This window comes from Panthera onca, chromosome C1 (assembly GCF_046562875.1).
Source record: "Panthera onca isolate mPanOnc1 chromosome C1, mPanOnc1 haplotype 2, whole genome shotgun sequence".
NCBI classification, from domain to species: domain Eukaryota; kingdom Metazoa; phylum Chordata; class Mammalia; order Carnivora; family Felidae; genus Panthera; species Panthera onca.
The window spans coordinates 129,589,079-129,608,496 of NC_138346.1; the positions used below are offsets into that span (position 1 = coordinate 129,589,079).

A 19,418-nucleotide genomic window follows, 5' to 3' on the forward strand; every position below is an offset into this window, starting at 1 on the left:
TAAATTCTCTCCTATGGGCTCAGAATACAACAAGGGTTTGCTGGTGGGTGTTACTCTCCCTAGTAGTGCTCCACTGAGGTCTCAGAGACTATTTGTTCTAGTAGGTGACAGCATGAGACAACCATAGACGTCATGGGACCATAGGGGTGGGAGGGTGAAGGGTAGGGGGTTAATCGGGGGAAGGAGGAGGGAGAGAAGCACCAAGGTGTGGTAACAATGAGGGGTCAGGGGGTAGTTGGTATCATTGGTATTAACAGAAGAGAGGATGCTCAGGGGACTGGGGATGCGATGCTACTGACCCTATAGCAGTGTAACTACATGTAGATGCTTTAGAAATCATTAGATATAATGTTATTTCTAGCAGGTAGAGGGGAAGTAGGGCTTTGAGAGGGGACACAGAGTTTAAATGTGCACATGGCCAAAAAGGCAATAGTGAGAATAGCAAATACAATTTGTACAGTTAAGAATAGCATACTTCATTTTAGATGCACACTTTTATAAATCATTATAAAGTCCATCAAGGTAAAGATTTTTGTCTGTCTTATTTGTTGCTGAATCTCTAGCATTAGAAGAAAATGGATGATCAATAAATATTTGTTTAAGAAATGAGTTAATTATCAAAGACCAATTTGGAACCTTAGAAGGGGAACAAACGGACTCAGATAAGGAAAGTAAATCCCTAAAGTGGAATTGAGACCAGCCTCTAGATACTCCCATTGTAGATTTCATAATCCCTGGGGAAGGAGGGATTACAGTTCCATAAAACCACACCTGTAGAAGACATATGGAATGGGCCTCAATGAATATTTTATGAAGCATGTATAGTCTGCTGTTAAGTTGCTTCAATAGTTTTTCACTAGTGTTTTTTCCCTCTGCAGTCCAAATTAAAAAAAAAAAAAACTTTTACGTTTTATTTTATTTTTGAGAGAGAGAGAGAGAGACTGAGTGCAAGCAGGGGAGGGGCAGAGAGAGCGGCAGACACAACCCAAAGTAGGCTCCAGGCTCTGAGTTGTCAGCACAGAGCCCCACGTGGGGCTCAAACCCACAAACGCGAGATCATGACCTGAGCTGAAGTGGGATGCTCAACCCACTGAGCCACCCAGGCACCCCTACCATACAAATTTAATAAGACATTTTTATGCTCTGTAAATCAGATATTGAATCAGGATTGGCCCTAACTGACTAACTGGAAGGCACTTAGAAGTGCTGTAGCAGGGGTTCTACCCCTCACTCGGGGGCAGTGTTATAAAGGGCATCTTGGGGCGCCTGGGTGGCTTGGTCGGTTAAGCGTCCGACTTCGGCTCAGGTCACGATCTCGCAGTCGGTGGGTTCGAGCCCCGCGTCGGGCTCTGTGCTGACAGCTCAGAGCCTGGAGCCTGTTTCAGATTCTGTGTCTCCCTCTCTCTGTGGCCCTCCCCCGTTCATGCTCTGTCTCTCTCTGTCTCAAAAATAAATAAACGTTAAAAAAAATTTTTTTTTTAAATAAATAAATAAAGGGCATCTTCACAGGGACTAATGTCCAACCGGTCTTCTGGTGGGCACCGCCGTGGATTCAGGTAATACAGAGTGGCAGCTCCACTGGGCTGTCCAACCTCGTAATTTCTGTTATTAGTTTCCAAAGAGTCTTTCCCTTGATCCTGTATCTACTGCTTTCTCAACTGTTCCCTATGCTCTCGGCCCCTGCTTCCTACCCTAATTCTCCTCCAACGCAAATTTAAAATCTTCCGCTGTCTCCAGTAAAACTCATTTTGGTATTCCTCAGTTCTTCTAACTCCCCAGTTACAAAGCCTCAGAGCATTTTTAACTTATTCCTGCCTGTTGTCTCCACCAAGTCCAGTTGATTCTATAAAATGCTCCATAGTTGTTTCTCAGTCTGGGTCTTTTTTGTCTTCTGCTTGTTCAGTGCAGTAACTTCTTATCTGGACACCCGGCCTCCTAAAACTATCATTTTCAGGCATACCGAGGTCAGAGTTTCCATCCCAAGTTCCTGCTTTGAATCACATTTCTCTCCTCTTCAAAAATTCCTGGTGGCTTCCTGGTATCCCTATTCTATCTTGCCTTTGAGAACCTCCATGATGTGGCCCTGCTAACAATCCAATGTGGCTTCCTGATACTATCCCTCTGGACCAGCCAGCCTGCTTCTCATTCCCTGTTCCTCCAAAAAGCTTTGTTTGTTCTGAATTTCTTTTTTGCTCATGTGATTCTTCACTTGGATAGCCCTTCCTTGCTACAAAATCTTACCTCTTGTGTAAAGACTCTTTAAATGGTTTCATGTTTCTTTGTTCTCCCATTTCCAATAATGTGTTTATTATCTGTATAATTCATTTTGGTCATTGCTCACGGGTCATTTTGCAATATGATTTAATTACTACATGTTCCTATTTCATCATTTCCATTATACATTATTCACTTCTTTATACATGTTCTAGTCCTCAGTCTGGTGCTATATAAACGTAAAGAAACTCAATAAACACTTATGTACTTGATGAATACCGCTGTGGTTTAATGGAAAGAAACTTCTGTTTTCAGAATGGAATGGAATGGAATGGAATGGAATGGAATGGAATGGAAAGAAACTTCTGATTTCAGATTTGCTTCTGATCTCTGCTGCTCCATAGCCATGTAATACGGGAGAGTCACACAACTCCACTGATTCTCAAATTTTATTATTTTCAGAGAAGCATCTGGATGTTTCATCCAAGGGACCTAGAAATTACAGTATCACAGGGCAGAGTCTAAAAAATTGAAGAGATACTCACCCCTTTGGGTGATAACTGTTGAAACTTGGTGATGGGTACAGGATGTGTAGTGACTATCCCTTCCACTTTGGTATAGGTTCAAAATTTTTCATAATAAAAGGCAATCATCATCATCCTGGAGCAGCAGTCAAAAATGCAGAAATTCTGATTTAACAGATTCCTAGATATCCCTCATAAATTCTGATTTTGTGGATTGAAGTCATGCTGTTATAAACATTGCTCTAGCTCTCTGAACCTTTTTTTTTTTCTAACCTGTAATATGTCTACTCCGCAGGTCTACTGTGAGTAAAATAAGCTGTGTAAGAACATGAAGTTCAGTTCCTGGCTCACAATCTGAAGCCCAGTATATGTTTAAAATAACATTATCCTGGACCCGTTAGGAAGGACTTCTGCTCTCATAAATGGCCAATGACCATTTATAACCCAGAAGATTAATTTAGACAACCAAGGCCAAGAATGAAAAAGAATGAAAGAAGTGAAAGAATTTGATTAAGAGTAGTCTGACACGTCCTCTCTTTCTCATGCTCTGCTAAGTGATTTGACCCCTTCTCGGAATGACCTGCAACCAGACTTAATTTGAAGAGCTCAGAGATAACAAATTGCCAATAACCAGGGCATTTCATGGCTGGTCTCACTAGACTGGTGACTAAGCTAATTTTCAACAGCTGGAAGGACTTACCTCTCACACATAAATCATGTATAGTTCAGACGTTATGGAGAAAATCATTCTGAAAAACAAACAGACTATACACCTTCTGTAAGTGAAGTGTGATTTAGGATTATTGAGGAAGAATTCTGAGACTTTTATTGAACATATTTTTGTTTTAGGTCACATTTTTATTTGCTCATAGTAATCGCTTATTGATAACTAAATAGATAGCATTTAACACGATGGTTGTACTAGATACTTTATCTTCTTCAGCACTTTTGGAATGAATTTGTTTTAAAATCAAATGGATCACACCATTCCTGAGTTATATTTGTCCCGTCTCCAGTCACCACTACGCCCTCTACACCCACACTTTACCCCTTCTAGACTGCTTCTTACACTCTACTCAAAACTTTTAGAGAAAACTGTTTCAAGAAGGTAAAGTCTAGACAACAAAGTTAAATATGCACAAGAATGCTGTAAGTAATATGAAAGCTTTTCGTAGCTAAAGACTAAAGGTAGCATGTCTACAGTGATAGGTCAGAGACTGCTCATTCATTTGTTCATTCATCAGTATTTAGTGAGCTCTTGGGAATTCCCAGATGAACTAGACACTGTTTCCTTAAGGATTCTTCTTAAGACCAATAAAAATAACTATCAGACGAAGTAGAAATTATACTGGTGGGGTGGTTTGAGGATGAGGTTGTCCCTCATTATCAGGGAAGGCCTTTCTGAGGAGGTGGCCCTTTACCTGGGCTTGCAGGAATCTAATGTGGGCAAAGGGATGTGCCGGAACCCTCCTACCCATTCATCATATGCATTGGCTACAGACCTGGCTTAGTTTAGAGCCACGTTTTGTGGCCATGGAGCACAGCAGGGCTTGCATGGCTGATGTAGGATCTGAGTACACTGGCAACATTTATTTAACAGCTGCTCTCATTTGCCACAGTGTGTAACTGGAATGAGATGGCAATTTGGTTTTTAATCCTGTTGCAAAATGACCATTGCTTAGCTCATTCCTGAAAGATCCTTTGAAAAGTGAAATTCAAGGCTTGGATTTTCTCCAGTTTATCTGCAGAGTATGAGAACATTGTGGAGAACTTTTGTGTAGAAAACCTGGAGGGAAAGACAGATCAAAAGTAGAGAATATTTTTAAACCTGTATCTCGTTTGGATCAGTTTCCCCAAATAGCAAAGTATTACCTATACCTTTAAATGCAAAAAAGGGTAGTTAAAGCTGACTCCCCAAATAATTAGATTTTATTTAAAAGCTACATGAGAATTTCCTCACTGATACTATTTTCTGGCTCTTTAGAGATGCAAAAAACTTTTTAATCTATAATGGAATTATAACTATTGAGACATAATTATAAGACATTATTAAAGAGCAGTTAAGCTTTTAATCTCTGAATGTGAGAGATGTAATAAGTATGAGAAAAGCAATTATTAGGCAGAGATCTGATACAGAATGTCCAAATCGAATGTGGTTGCAAAGCAAAGACCTTCCTGATGATCCTCATTCCAGTGCCAGAGAACCACTGGTTTTGGGTCAGCAGTATCTGCCTCTTTTTCACCTCAACTAAAAATTAAACTGGTAGCTTCCACAGAGGTGTGGGGCCACAGTTTCTACCATCTACATGCACATCACAGCAAGCAGCTGTAAAGAGAGATTTCAGCCAGCAGCCACATCCTCCCCGGCACTTTCAAATAAGGGACAGATCAAAATGAAAGGCACTGATAGACAGCCAGCAGCCAAATCTCATTCGCTTTGATTCAAGTAACTCAGTTCACCATCAATGTGATGGAAACAGGCTGGGAGACCACAGCCCTTGTGCTCATATTGATCACCTGTCTTCGCTAGCAGCCTATGGCAGCTCCTCTCCCATTGTTTGGTGAGAAAACTGAACCACTTAGCAGAGACGCAGGGCAGTGTGGGAGATTCATGCGGATACTTGGGGTGGGGGGCGGGAGGGGGTTCACTGTGAATTACCTTGGTTAGTCAGGATGTTCAGTATTTTGGAGTTTCTAATTAATGCTTTCAGCTCTTTTTGCTTTATTAAGTTGCATCAGTGTTAACTCTTTTGGGGCCTGGGGACACCCCAGAAGTTATTTCTGTCCTGGGCACTTGCAGTGATTAAGAAGAGGGAGGGAAGGGGCCACAAATGTGGAGATACCAGGATTCCAGAAGAGAATAGACTTCATTTAGCTGGCTGCTCTTCTAGGCCTGGGGCAGACCTCAAGAGAAAGGTATTCTGTGTTCTGCCTATCTAGCAATCCTTCCAGTTCTGTACCTGTTTGTTATTTTACTAACTACTAACTGTCATAAGCAGTTAACATTAAATATAAAAACACCACCACTGCGTAGAAACATCCTGGATCTTTGTGCCATCTTTCATATCCTTGTCTTACAACGGTAACTAAATTTTCACAGAGATTTAGTAGGGGATCCCGTTTTACTTTTACTCTGTAATTCCACATGAACTTTAGAAGAGAGTTTGGCACTTAGGAAGTGCTAAACATTTGTTAAATGAGGAAGTAAATCAGATTTGATATATTGGCAGATGTTTTTGGTAATGGACCATAGTTTTTCATTTATTTTTTATTTTTTAAATTTACATCAAATTAACATATAGTGCAACAATGATTTCAGGAGTAGATGCCTTAATGACCCTTACCCATTTAGCCCATCCCCCCTCCCACAATCCCTCCAGTAACCCTCTGTTTGTTCTCCATATTTGAGTCTCTTATGTTTTGTCCCCTCCCCGTTTTTATATTATTTTTGTTTCCCTTCCCTTATGTTCATCTGTTTTGTCTTTTAAAGTTCTCATGAGTGAAGTCATATAATATTTGTCTTTCTCTGACTAATTTCGCTTAGCATAATATCCTCCAGTTCCATCCATGTAGTTGCAAATGGCAAGATTTCATTCTTTTTGATTGCCAAGTAATACTCCATTGTGTGTATATATATATGTATATATATGTATATATATATATGTATATATATATATATATATATATACATATATATATATATATATACCACATCTTCTTTATCCATTCATCTATCAATGGACATTTGGGCTCTTTCCATACATTGGCTATTGTGGATAGTGCTGCTATAAACATGGGGGTGTATGTGTCCCTTCAAAACAGCACATCTGTATCCCTTGGATAAATACTAGTAGTGCAATTGCTAGGTTGTAAGGCAGTTCTATTTTTAATTTTTTGAGGAACCTCCATACTGCAAGTGGCTGCACCAGCTTGCATTGCCACCAACAGTGCAAAAGATATCCTCTTTCTCTGCATCCTCACCAACACCTGTTGTTGCCTGAGTTGTTAATGTTAGCCATTCTGACAGGTGTGAGGTGGTATCTCATGGTGGTTTTGATTTGTATTTCCCTGATGATGAGTCATGTTGAGCATTTTTTCATGTGTCGGTTGGCCATCTGGATGTCTTTGGAGAAGTGTCTATTCATGTCTTTTGCCCATTTCTTCACTGGATTATTTGTTTTTAAGGGTGTTGAGTTAGATAAGTTCTTTATAGATTTTGGATACTAACCCTTTATCTGATATGTTGTTTGCAAATATCTTCTCCCCCTCTGTCAGTTGCCTTTTAGTTTTGCTGATTATTTCCTTCACTGTGCAGACGCTTTTTATTTTGATGAGGTCCCAGTATTTCATTTTTGCTTTTGTTTCCCTTGCCTCTGGAGACATGTTGAGTAAGAAGTTGCTGTGGCCAAGATCAAAGAAGTTTTTGCCTGCTTTCTCCTTTAGGATTTTGATGGCTTCCTGTCTTACGTTTAGGTCTTACATCCATTTTGAATTTATTTTTGTGTATGGTGTAAGAAAGTGGTCCAGGTTCATTCTTCTGCATGTCGCTGTCCAGTTTTCCCAGCACCACTTGGATATTCTTTCCTGCTTTGTCAAAGATTAGTTGGCCATACATTTGTGGGTCCATTTCTGGGTTCTCTATTCTGTTCCATTGATCTGAGTGTCTGTCCTTGTGCCAGGACAATACTGTCTTGATGATTACAGCTTTGTAGTATAGCTTGAAGTTCGGGATTGTGATGACTCCTGCTTTGGTTTTCTTTTTCAAGATTGCTTTGGCTATTCGGGGTCTTTTCTGGTTCCATACAAATTTTAGGATTATTTGTTCTAGCTCTGTGAAGAATGCTGGTATTATTTTGATAGGGTTTGCATTGAATATGTAGATTGCTTTGGGTAGTATCGACATTTTAACAGTATTTGTTCTTCCTATTCAGGAGCATGGAATCTTTTTCCATTTTTTTGTGTCTTCTTCAATTTCTTTCATAAGCTTTCTACAGTTTCCAGTGTATAGATTTTTCACCTCTTTGGTTAGATTTATTCCTAGGTATTTTATGGGTTTTGGTGCAATTGTAAATGGGATTGATTCCTTGATTTCTCTTTCTGTTGCTTCATTGTTGGTGAATCATAGTTTTTCATTTTTTGAAAACATGAAAATAATTTTCCTATTTTTTTTTAGGTCTACCATTTCCTCCTCCTCTCTCTTTAAAATAATCTCAATTATCGTTGTTCTCTCAGAGCAGTCTTCCTTAGATTTATCCCTTTCTTTCTTACACCCTAATTCTATATTATGATCTAAACAGCCCTAAATTTTAGTTCCTGAGAAATGTCAGAGAGAAGAGAGAAGAAAGCAGGAAGAACACATGAATTATTTCCTAAATCTAGGAAATTTCTGTGAGAATAACTTAAAAGTTTGGCCAGCAACAAACCAAACAGTTTGAAACAGAAATGGTTATTGTATTTTCATTCTGGCCGGATACATGGTGTTCTTCTAGTGCCGACAGTGAGACTCCCTTTGTATTTGTGTGTGGAATAAAAACAAGTGTGTGATTTTACAGGTAACCTAATGCCAGGATTGCAAAGTAGAGCATAAACAGTCTGTGAAAATACATAAATGGGAGAATGTCTGTCTGGGTGCACATGTGTGAGGTTAATAAGGCACATTAGATTTTTATTTTGGTGCTTTTTAGCATTTTCATGTCAGTTTCCCACAAAACTGGCTAGCTTTCTTGTTAAATCACTCCCGCATTGTCATTGTGGGTCTGATGATCAAAAAAGATAGTTTTCTAAACCTTCTAAACTTCAAAATCACATGTTGGGGTTCCTGGATGTTTCAGTTGATTGACCATCTGATTTTTGATTTCAGCTCAGGTCATGATTCGAGGGTTGTGGGATTGAACCCTGTGTGGGGCTCTATGCTGAGCATGGAGCCTGCTTAAGATTCTCTAAATCTCCCTCTGACCCCTCTCCCCACCCCCCCAGATTAAAACAAAAACAAAAAACCTCATGTCATTCTGGAACATAGCACAACACAACAAAATAAAACAAAAGCCTTACATCTGAAAAGAATAAATGAATACTTAACAAACTTTAAAACACATTAATCAGAATATTTTATTTATTTATTTTTTAAGTTAATTTATTCTGAGAGATAGAGACAGCGTGAGGGAGGGCCAGAGAGAGAGGGAGACAGAGAATCCCAAGCAGGCTCTGCCCTGCCAGCATGGAGCCTGATGTGAGACTCGAACTCACAAAACCATGAGATCGTGACCTGAGCCAACAAGAGTCAGATGCTTAACTGAATGAGCCACCCAGGCACCCCCAAAATCGGAATATTAAAAAAAAAACAAATAAAGAATTAAAACAACATTACTGTATCAAACAGATTTCGCTTCTTTTCCTGATATTTGAATGGCAATAGAAGGGAATTTCATTTATGTAAATATTGAAACTGTACTTTGTTACTGGGTTTGCATAGGCATGGAGCATTCAAACTTGGCTGTGTATAAAGCCATCTTTTTGGAGTCTGCTCTTGGGAATCTCTCTGTACCTTCAGTCTCCAGGGAGGGAGAATGGCATCACAGTGATATGTGTGTAACTTAGCATCACAGTGTTTGGGTTCTCACACTGGTTCTGCCCCTTACTGGCTGCTTGAATTTAGGAAAGACAGTTGAGCTTCTTTAGTGTTGGTTTCCTCATCTATAAGATGAAATAAATAATAGCACCTATCTTAGAGAGATTACGATAATCAAATAAAACGAAGCATAGAAAGCACATAGTTCAATAGCTAGCTGTCAGTGCTTCTAAGAACTCAATAAATAGTAGCTGTTGCTATATCGGGCATCAGTAAATATATTAGCTTTCTCAGGTAGTTCCTAATTGTGTGATAATGGATTTTAATTGTTAAAAAACATTCAAACAAAAATAAATGAAATAGGTGTTCTGAATTATTTGGAATGGGGAATGGGACACTTTCTAGTATTCCTGTAGTCTCTTCACGTGGGTAAAGTCAATCAGTCCTGCAGTATTGCTTTATTTTCCCAAGGACATTGTTGGTGGCTGGAATAAATCTGGGTGACATGTGGAAATGGCAAATGGAACTTTTAGCCTTGCTTTCTCCTTTCTCAGAATTACTATCATCATGTGTTTTATATCCTATTCATTTCATTTATCCATCCCACCCATCCATCCATTCATTCGTCCATCCACCCATCCCCTACTAAGTGCTAGGCACCGGAGATATGACATGAATTAGATATATTTATTCCCTGTTCCTGAGGAGCTCATAAGAGGAGCAGGGTGGAGGTTCAGGGAAGGTGCTGGTAGTTGTGATGTCAGACACTTAGATAATTATTCTACAACTAACTGAGTATCATGATCGTGATATGAATAAGGATTTTTTGGAAAAAGGGACACCACAGGCTTCCCACATTGGATTTTGATATTCACCATCTCGGTATGAAGAGCTCTTTCTTTGACAATTTATTTATATCAACACCCAAATAAAATTGAAATGTTCCACAAATTAGATCAAGACCCCTAATTGATCACATAGCTATTTTAGCTAGTGAGCTTTCCCCTGCAAGTCCAGCCTTCTCAGTCATATTTAAAACATAACGCGTACACATGTTACTGCTAATGTTCCACAGTGGACTGTTGTCTAACCAGGGCGTGAGGGCTGCAGCATGTTTGATGTGAACCAGAAGATGCAGCTGAGGTGAGGTTCATTTGGTGAATTAAACCTTTGGAGCTTCATTGTGTGAGTGTGTGTGTGTGTATCCACAGTGGAGAGAGTGAGAACACTTATATTTTCATTTATTTGGACATGAGTTAGCTAATTAGCATTTTATTGGTCTATCCCTTGTAACACAAAGACTTTGAGTCATGTTCTTATGCTCCTTTTTAGGCTGCTTCTATGGAGCCTATCTGTGTCATAAATTATCTCCCGTAAATTTCTTTTGTTAGATGCTAAGTGACAGTTTGAATAAGGGCCATTATCATCATTGTTATCATCTTCATCATCAACATCATGGTTGTTGTTGTTGTTGTTGTAATTATTATTATCAGGGCTTAAACATGTTAGAAGAGAAAAGAAAATCCTATGATCCTAATGAGATCTTGCTCAGTTATACCTAAAAATATTTAAATTCACACTTATTTGAATACCTACATTCATATTTATTAGAAGAATGGTTGTTATAGAAATGTCACTCTAACCCATCCTATCTTTGCAGTGGTTCTTTGGTGTTTATTTTAAAACATTATCATTACTAGAAACTTAAAGCCTACATCCCTAATGTTTGTGAAACAAAGCTACATTTGATTGTAGCTGAAGAATATTAACCCAACAGACAGAGTCTGGAATTCAGTTTGTAGTCTACATTATTTCTGTTTTTGCCTTTTTAATGCTTTCATGAATAGATTTATCTTTTTTTTTAATGTTTATTTATTTTCAAGAGAGGGAGAGACAGAGTGTGAGTGGTGGAGGAGCAAAGAGAGAGGGAGACACAGAATCCAAAGCAGGCTCCAGGCTCCGATCTGTTAGCACAGAGTCCAATGTGGGGCTTGAACTCACAGATCACAGATCATGACCTGAGTCGAAGTTGGACGCTTAACCAACTGAGTCACCTAAGCACTGCAAATCGATTTACCTTTGATATGCTTTATAGCATCAGTGATTCACATCTGTGATACAAAACAAATAAAATAAGGAATAAGAAATTTAGGTTTCAGAATTTCTCGGTGGTAGATCTTAGTGCTTTTGTAAACTTAACAGTTGAAAGAATAAAAAGAAAAAAATTGGCAAAGACTGAGTGACAGCACAGATTGTAGCAAGAAATGACTTTATGTGGCTCCCATCTCCTTTACTTTATAGTTCTGTGGTATGTTAGGACTGATGCATAACCTAGTGAATTCTCTAATCCTTACTTTCTGATTATGGGGTAATTTTGAACGTGGAAAGAGACCTGGAGTGTGATATCCTTCATCTATTGCTGTCTTGTCTTTCCTGAAGCTCAGATGCCACCCACACTGTTTCCCATTTTTATACTAAGTAAGGCTGAAGCAAAGATCCAAAGTTCAGAGCAATGCAAGAGAGAAGAAAGGGCGCCTGATATGCTGGAGGGCCCAGAAAGGCTAGCGAGACACACAGGATGGAGCAGACCTTCTCTTCATGTGGCCTGATAGTAACACCATGAATGTTTCCTGATCTTTTCACTACCAGGAAGAGAGGACAGAGAGAGTAGAAAGAGGCAACATAGCTCATTTGTTCACTCATTACTCACTTACTCAACTAATATTTATTGAGCGCTTATGGTATGCCAATCACCAAGGTTAGTTCTGGGAATGTGGAGATGAATAAGTCACCATCCTTACCTTCAAGGTGTTTCAGTCTAGTAGGAGAGATTTAAACTAGTAATTAAATTCACTAAAGTGATTATTATAATGGGGAGCAGCTTTGAATAGAAACAACACAGATGTGGAGCCCAAATTCACCCTGTTTTGAGAGCTTAGTAACCCAGAAGAAGGGTGCTTAATGCCTTTGATATCCTTTCTTCATCTGTTAGGAAAGGGGAACATCTTCTAACTTGCAGTTAATGTTTGTGAAGTGGCCAACAGAGGGCTTGGCATTCAGTAAATGGTAGAGTGTGGATGTGCCTCAGGAACTAATGCAGGCCTCAGGGCAGTGGGTCCGCTGAGTCCTAGTCACAAGTTACACGTGCAAGAATGGCCTTCACTCGAACGCTGGGGCGCTGGACTAGCAAAGAGTGCCACTGATGGAATTTAGTCCTTATCTCCCAGCTTTCACTGTCACTAGGTGGTAAGATTTTAAAGGAAAAGGAATTTGGCTGACAGGTCAAAAAAGCCCATTGTCATTTTTGTTCTTGCCCAATTTCTGACACTTTAATGAGTTCCACATGATTCACATTTTGCCACTTAGCCCCTTGTTTGCTTGAGTAACTCTGTTTCTCTAGCCTCCTTACCTTCTAGGCCTTCCATATCTTTTCCTCTTGCCCTTCTCTCTACTCTCTGGTTTTATATTTTGAAGTCATATTATATATTATGATACAGTATATATTAATTGTAAAAAAAGTTAAATAGAACTTGTTTGGTCATTGCTGCCTATCTGTGAACTCAAAGCTATTGGTTAATGACTATGGAGCTCTAAGTGTTAGGCAGCACACGTTTTATGCATTATATCAGTGCTTCTCAGACTTTAACGTAAATATGTAGCACCTGGGGATCTTGTTAAAAGGTAGGCTTTGATTCATTTGGTCTGGGGGTAGAGCTCAAGAGTTTACATATCTAACAAGCTCCTGAGTGGTGCTGCTGGCCCATGGACTGCATTTTGAAGAGCAAGGCGTTGTATCATTAGATTCTGCCAACACTATGAGGTATTATTTTTCCCCTTTTACATACGTGGAAACTGAAGGTTAGAGGAATTTGGTAATTTTCTCAAGGTCATGTTGCTAGAAACCAGCCGAGCTCAAACTCTAAACCCAGGTCTGCCTCTTGGTATAGTGTATATTACCTGGGCTTTGGAAATATCCTACAAAACCCAAGAATGATCCATTGCTACCTGAAATGGAATTTATACCTAGTTATTCTTTTTCAAGTGCAACTTCTTTTTCATTTTAATTTCTCTTTATGCAAGATTGTGTATTACATGGTGATTCAGATGTGTTGGTTTTGTTTCTAAAGATATGTAAAGCTTAGTATGATTTATTTGCCAAAATTGTAGTTTAGGAAACATGGTGCCATTGATGTAATCTGGGTTGAACACAAGGGGAAACTGCTGGGGAAGGATGCATGTGAGGAAAGGAAATCCTCAGGCTGATTTATTGTTTAATGCTCAGCGTACACAGTGTGCTACGATTTTCACAGGCTAATGGAAAAGGACACAGTCCCTGTCCTTAACAGATCAGATATGCTTTAAAAAACATTTTGACCTTTTTTATAAAATTAATATGGTTCATAATAGAAATTTGAGCTACGGAAATGTAATACAATAGAAAAAAATCTAAAATCCCACCTATTGGGTTTCATTACTTTTTATTTTTAAATTTTCAAAGGATACGTCTCGAAAGGGTGAGCCCCAACCACATTTATATAAAACAGTAAGAGTTCAATGTGGTGGTATCTTGCCATGAATGGTTTAAACACTGTTTTTGGTTTTGAGGGGCAGCGGGAGTAAACGGGGCCCAGTTAGGAGTCCCCAGAGGATTTAAGAAATGTGACTGCTCTGCTTGAGTCAGCTGTGAGTTTCGAGGGGGCACAGTAGAACTTTGCTAAGGGTCTCAGATCTTAGCCCGACCCGCGCAGCTGAGGACTGATGCTAATTGCTCTCCCAGCCACCTGGGCCTGGCTCACCGACGCATGCGCAGTGTGGCCGCCTGAGCTCCGGGGGCGTCTCACCCGCCTATTTCTCCCCCGAAGGTTTCTTTGCGATCAGAAAAGCGTTAGGATTGCGACGAGGAGCAGTTACGAGTCTGAGAGGGAAACCGTCTAAGTGAAAAACACCTGGCATCGAAGTAGGCTCAGGGGTTAGGGGCAGGTTCCCGCAGGCGTTTCCCCACACACTTTTAAGGTGCCAAAACATCCTTACCAGCAACTAACTTGGAGAAACAGTAATTATCTCTAGGAAGAGAATTCAGGGGCTAGAACAGAAAGGGGTGAGGGGTGACGATCTCTAAAACTTTAAGCACTGCCCTCTCAAGATGCTTTGGGCCCTTTTTTCGTTTCTCTGGGGAGTCCAGGGGCCACAATTAATCCTTTACTCCCCTCGGACCCTTTAAAAAATTTGCTGTCGCCATCGAGGGGTCTCAGTAGGAGACCCCTCTGTATTAGTGTTCAGCCCCACTTTCCCCAAACCGGGAAGCCAGCCCGAGGGAAAACTCCCTGAACACCTCTGGGCTCTTAGTGGGCGGGGGCGCTGGGCGCCCCCCCTTCCCGCCGCGGGCACAGACCCCAGGCCGGGGCGGCGGCGCTCTCCCACCGCGCCTCTTGGGACTCGCAGACGGCAGCGAGAGCGGCCGGCGCGCTGGGCATGCTCAGTCGCCGGGCGCCGGGCTCGCGAGTCGGAAGCCTGTGCGCCGCCGCCGCCGAGCCGGCCGGGGCGCACGGAGAGCGCGCGGGACTAGCTGCAGCGGCGGCTGGGCGGCGGAGGAGCCGGGCCGGGACTGGAGCCGAGCCCCGCGCGGAGCCCCCGACCCGCCCGCCGCGGCGCCTGCTTCCCCGCACCCCCGCAGGGCAGCGGCGGGCCGCGGCTGGCGTCGGCGGGGCGCGGAGGAACCGCGGCGGCGGCGGCCCCATCCTCGCCGCCTGCCCCGGCCGGGCCGTGTCCCGGAGCCGTCGGGCATGGAGCCCTGGAAGCAGTGCGCGCAGTGGCTCATCCACTGCAAGGTGCTGCCGGCCAACCACCGGGTGACCTGGGACTCGGCGCAGGTGTTTGACCTGGCGCAGACCCTTCGCGATGGAGTCCTGCTCTGCCAGCTGCTCAACAACCTCCGGGCGCACTCCATCAACCTGAAGGAGATCAACCTGAGGCCGCAGATGTCCCAGGTAAGGAAGCCGGCGCGGGCGCCTCCGCCTCCAGCCGGCATCTCCCATTAATCATCCGGCTAATTTCTTTGTGTAAATGCAAACGTCTAGGTGCGCTCAGCTTGCCCTGCCTCCCAGCCTTCTGCTTTGGGAACCGCTTCGGCTTTTTGTACCTTGGCCTGGAATGGTTTGGGTGGTTTAGGTCTTCAGCTGAATGCTGAAGTCCTGCGTCCGGAGACGGTAATGAGGATTTCGTAAAGGCTTTCTGCGAGGCGGGAAAAAATAAACTGTCTTAGGGTGCCCTTCACCTACTTTTGTGTGTGTGTGTGTGTGTGTGTGTGTGTGTGTGTGTGTGCGCGCGTGCGTGTGTGTGTGTGTGCGTGTAGGACAACAAAAGGAATTTGCTCCAGCTCTTTTATAGTAACAATGGAGAGGGATACAGGGAGATGATGGGGGTGATTTTGCTCTTATTCTGTTCTTTTGCTTTGCGTGTCGTCCCCATGTTTTCTTGAAAGAGGAACCATGACATAAATGATGACTCTAGGAAGTGGAGGGCGTTCCGGTACCGTTATCTGTACGGGAATGACACTGGTCAAAGGGAGGAAAAGGGAGCACCGTGCAGCGGTTGCTCCCGAAAGCCCCCGGAGCTTGTGGCCAGCTGGCCAGAGAGGTGGTGTTTACAGCTTCTCCGAAGCCATGTGAGAAGGAGCGAGTCCAGCCTCTCAGCGGCGACAGGAAACAAGTTTCGCTAAGACCTTCTGCTTTTCCTTCGTTCGGTGCTTGCTCAGGTGGTGTGGTTGGTGCACGCTTGGCTCCTGTGGCTGGAGCTTTGCCTGGCGGTGCCTCTTCGAGGGGTTAAAAACAACTCTGGAAGGCTGCATGCGTCCGAGTCCACTCAAAAGTCACGGCTCAGAGGAATAGTAGTTTTTTTTTTTTTGGTCCCGTCAGAAAGTTTCCATGTGTACAGATCTTGAACACGGTTCAGCACATCTCTTTGCTTTTTCCCATTATATAAAAAACCACGTTCAACTTAACAGGGAGGAGGAGCCCCCTTCCATGACATTTTATCACTATTCCTGAATGATAGTCTCAACCACTTAGCAACTAGAACAGTGCCTTTTACAGTATAATTGACTCATAAGATTAAATAATTGTGGATTTAAAGTTAGAGCACACACATTCATCTCTTCTTCTTGATGTCGGTGTTTCATCAGGGGCCCTCTGCACCCCAAATTCTATATTCCTTGCCTATCCTATCTGCCTTCAGTCAGCTGGTTAGCAGTCCCCAAGACAAAACAGGCTTGTAAGTGGTGAGAACCATATGATTTCAGAAGTGGATAAATTATTTCATACTTTCCCATAATCCTGGGTGGTGATTGCTAACTCTATGGACCTCTTCAAAGTTGTCTCAATTCTGGATATCCTGTTAAGGGGTTAACAGACATTTTCATTAAGCTGGAAGTTGTTATTCTGAGCAAAGTTCTACTGGAGCTGCACTTGGCTATCGAGTTTACAGATCACTATTTTCCACCTGGCCAGTAGCCTCAGGAGGCAGTGTGGGTCAGGATGGTTTGGCCCACCAGCAGGGAATACAGTATTGTGTGCACTTCCTGAAACTTCAGTTTCCTGGAACCCTCAGGGGCTGTTCAATAAGTTGTTCTCCATAATCAATCTCTCTGGGCAGCTGAGAATCTCCCTCTTTTGATCTTCTAACCTTTATTTGATTGTTAACAATGGATGAAAATATTTTCAAATGTGATTTTGGTCTTTGTAGAATATATTTGTAATATAAATTTTTGGTGACTGAGGATAATCATTGTAAGTATCACTAATGAAAATGGAGCACAGATGATGCTCTGAGAACTGAAATCCCTACTGGGGGTACCACAGTGAACACATCGGGATCCTTGCCCTGTAAAGGAATTACAGCACTGTGCTATCAGATAAGCTACTGGGTTATAATGAGGTAAACAGCTAAATGGCTTTCCTTAGGCTATTTTGCTTTTGGATTCTTAAGTCTGTCCAGCCCTGAGCTTTCTGGTTCCAAATTCAATGCAGTTTCCTCTGTAATGTCCTGCGAGTGAGGGCTTTTCTCAAAAGTGAACCCTGGGAGGCTACTGCCTGAATATGGTGATGTCTGTTGTGGCTTCCTTCTTGGTTCTTGACCACTTTGCAGAGAGAGAAGGTGGCTGAACAGCTGAGTCTGTATTATACAGATTGTTGTTAAATCCTTAAGTGACACTTATTAACGGTTTCATTAAACAAGGTGATCTATTTAACATGCCTACAGTGCTCACCTATAGGTGTTTACTAGTAGTAAAATTAAAACATTTTCTTGTTTTTTTGCTATTGTCATATAAAGAGTTAGAAGGTTACAATGAAAAATTTAAAACAATTGTAAGGTCCATAAACCCCTTTGGGCAGACCTCTCTATTTCTGGATCTAACTTCTGTCTTTCTAGCTGCTTCTGGTTCTAAGGCTCCTATCCCATCAGCAGTATTCATGGTATGGTAAATAACCTGGTAACCCAGTGAAATCCTGACCTGCATCCCATCAGACTTTATTCTTCTGAATTTAGAGATGTCATTACTATAAAGGCTTTTGCCATTTCTAGTGTCTACGAGTCCTTCTGTCCACCTGATTTAGGTTCTGTTGAAGATGATATTAATTTGAATTTCTTTATAGCACATGATCTTCCAAGCCAGGAAATAACTATAAAGTCTCACCTCAGAGTTTTGTCGCATTTGAGACTGTGATGAACAGATGTTGACAAAGGGAATTTTAGTCTGTTGATATTTTGCTTATTGGCTGTTTTTAATTATCCTGTAACAGGCTATACAGTGAGTAGCCCCTTTTGATAAGAGTATTTATCTCCAATGAGTGCGATTTCTTCCATTCTCTTGTTAGCCTTCTGCCTTGTTTGCATTAAAAAACCCTGCAAATAACTGCTCAATTATATGTTTGAATCTTGAGGTCTTAAATTAATAATCCTTCAAAATAGAATATAAATGGGATCCCAGTCTCCAGTTCTTCCTGGCTGTGCTACCCGTCTTTTTAGTCTTGCTATATTAGGAGGAGGAGGAGGATCTTTTTCAGTTCAAAAATACATATAAATATATGTATATATTTTTCATTTTTCTTTGTTTTAGAGAGAGAACACAGGGGAGGGAGCAGAGGGAAAGAGAGAATCCCGAGCAGGCTCTGTGCCTGATGTGGGGATTGAATTCACAAACCATGAGATCATGACCTGAGCTGAAACCAAGGGTTGGATGCTTAATTGACTGAGCCCCCCAGGGGCCCCGAGATCTATCAATGAGATTATCTTAATCCTACTGTTTTGTAATTTAAAATTTTTCTTTATTCTATGTCTTGGGATGATAATATATTTGAATTTACTGACCATTTGTGTATGGTATGGGTAGACTTTGAATTGTCTTAAAATGAATTATTCAGGCTTCCAGGGTTCTTTCAACAAATATCTGGTTCTGTGTCCTAGGAACTGTTGTAGATACTGGCTTGGAGCAATAAACAAACACTACAAAATCCCCGCCCTGAAAGGATTTATATTTTAGTGGGGGAGATGGACAATAAAGAATGAAACGGCTATATGATATGTCATATGAAGAGATTTCAACCAAGTAAGGGACTAGAGCAAAATATCATTTGATTTTTTTTTTTTTTTTTTTTTTTTTTTTTTTTTTTTTAGAAGGTAGTCAAGAAAGGCTTCTCTGAGGGGGTAACAGGTGAGCAGGGACCTGAAGAGAATGAAGGAATGTAGGAAAATGTAGGAATATGGATGTTTTGAAAGAAGAATATGCCTGGCAAGGGAATACCAAGTGCAAAGGTCCTGAGGTCAATTAAATGGTGGGTATACTGGAGGAAAAGCAAGGCCATTGTGACTGGAGGAGAGTGTGGGAAAGAGTGGTCACGATGAGGTCAGAGAAAACAGGAGCCAGCTTTTTAAGCCTAATGTGTCATTGTAAGGACTTTGACTTTCACTCTGAGTGAAGTGGGAAGTCCCCTGACCTGACTTACCTTTGAACAGGGTCACTCTGGCCACTGTGCTGTAGAACAGCAAGAATGGAAGCCGTCAGGTTCATATAGTCACTTTAGCAAGAGATGACGGCAATTCTGACCAGAGTGATA

General features: G+C 41.5%; 1 protein-coding gene across 1 annotated transcript in view; it reads left to right on the plus strand.

Moving 5' to 3' along the window:
- Window positions 1-14,822: 14,822 nt before the first annotated feature.
- Window positions 14,823-19,418, plus strand: part of VAV3 (vav guanine nucleotide exchange factor 3) — a 362,968-nt gene continuing 358,372 nt past the window's right edge. The window contains exon 1 of the mRNA XM_060625198.3: window positions 14,823-15,293. Within this exon, the coding sequence (XP_060481181.1) occupies window positions 15,090-15,293 (204 nt within the window). The 5' untranslated portion in view covers window positions 14,823-15,089. The remainder of the gene's footprint in view (window positions 15,294-19,418) is intronic.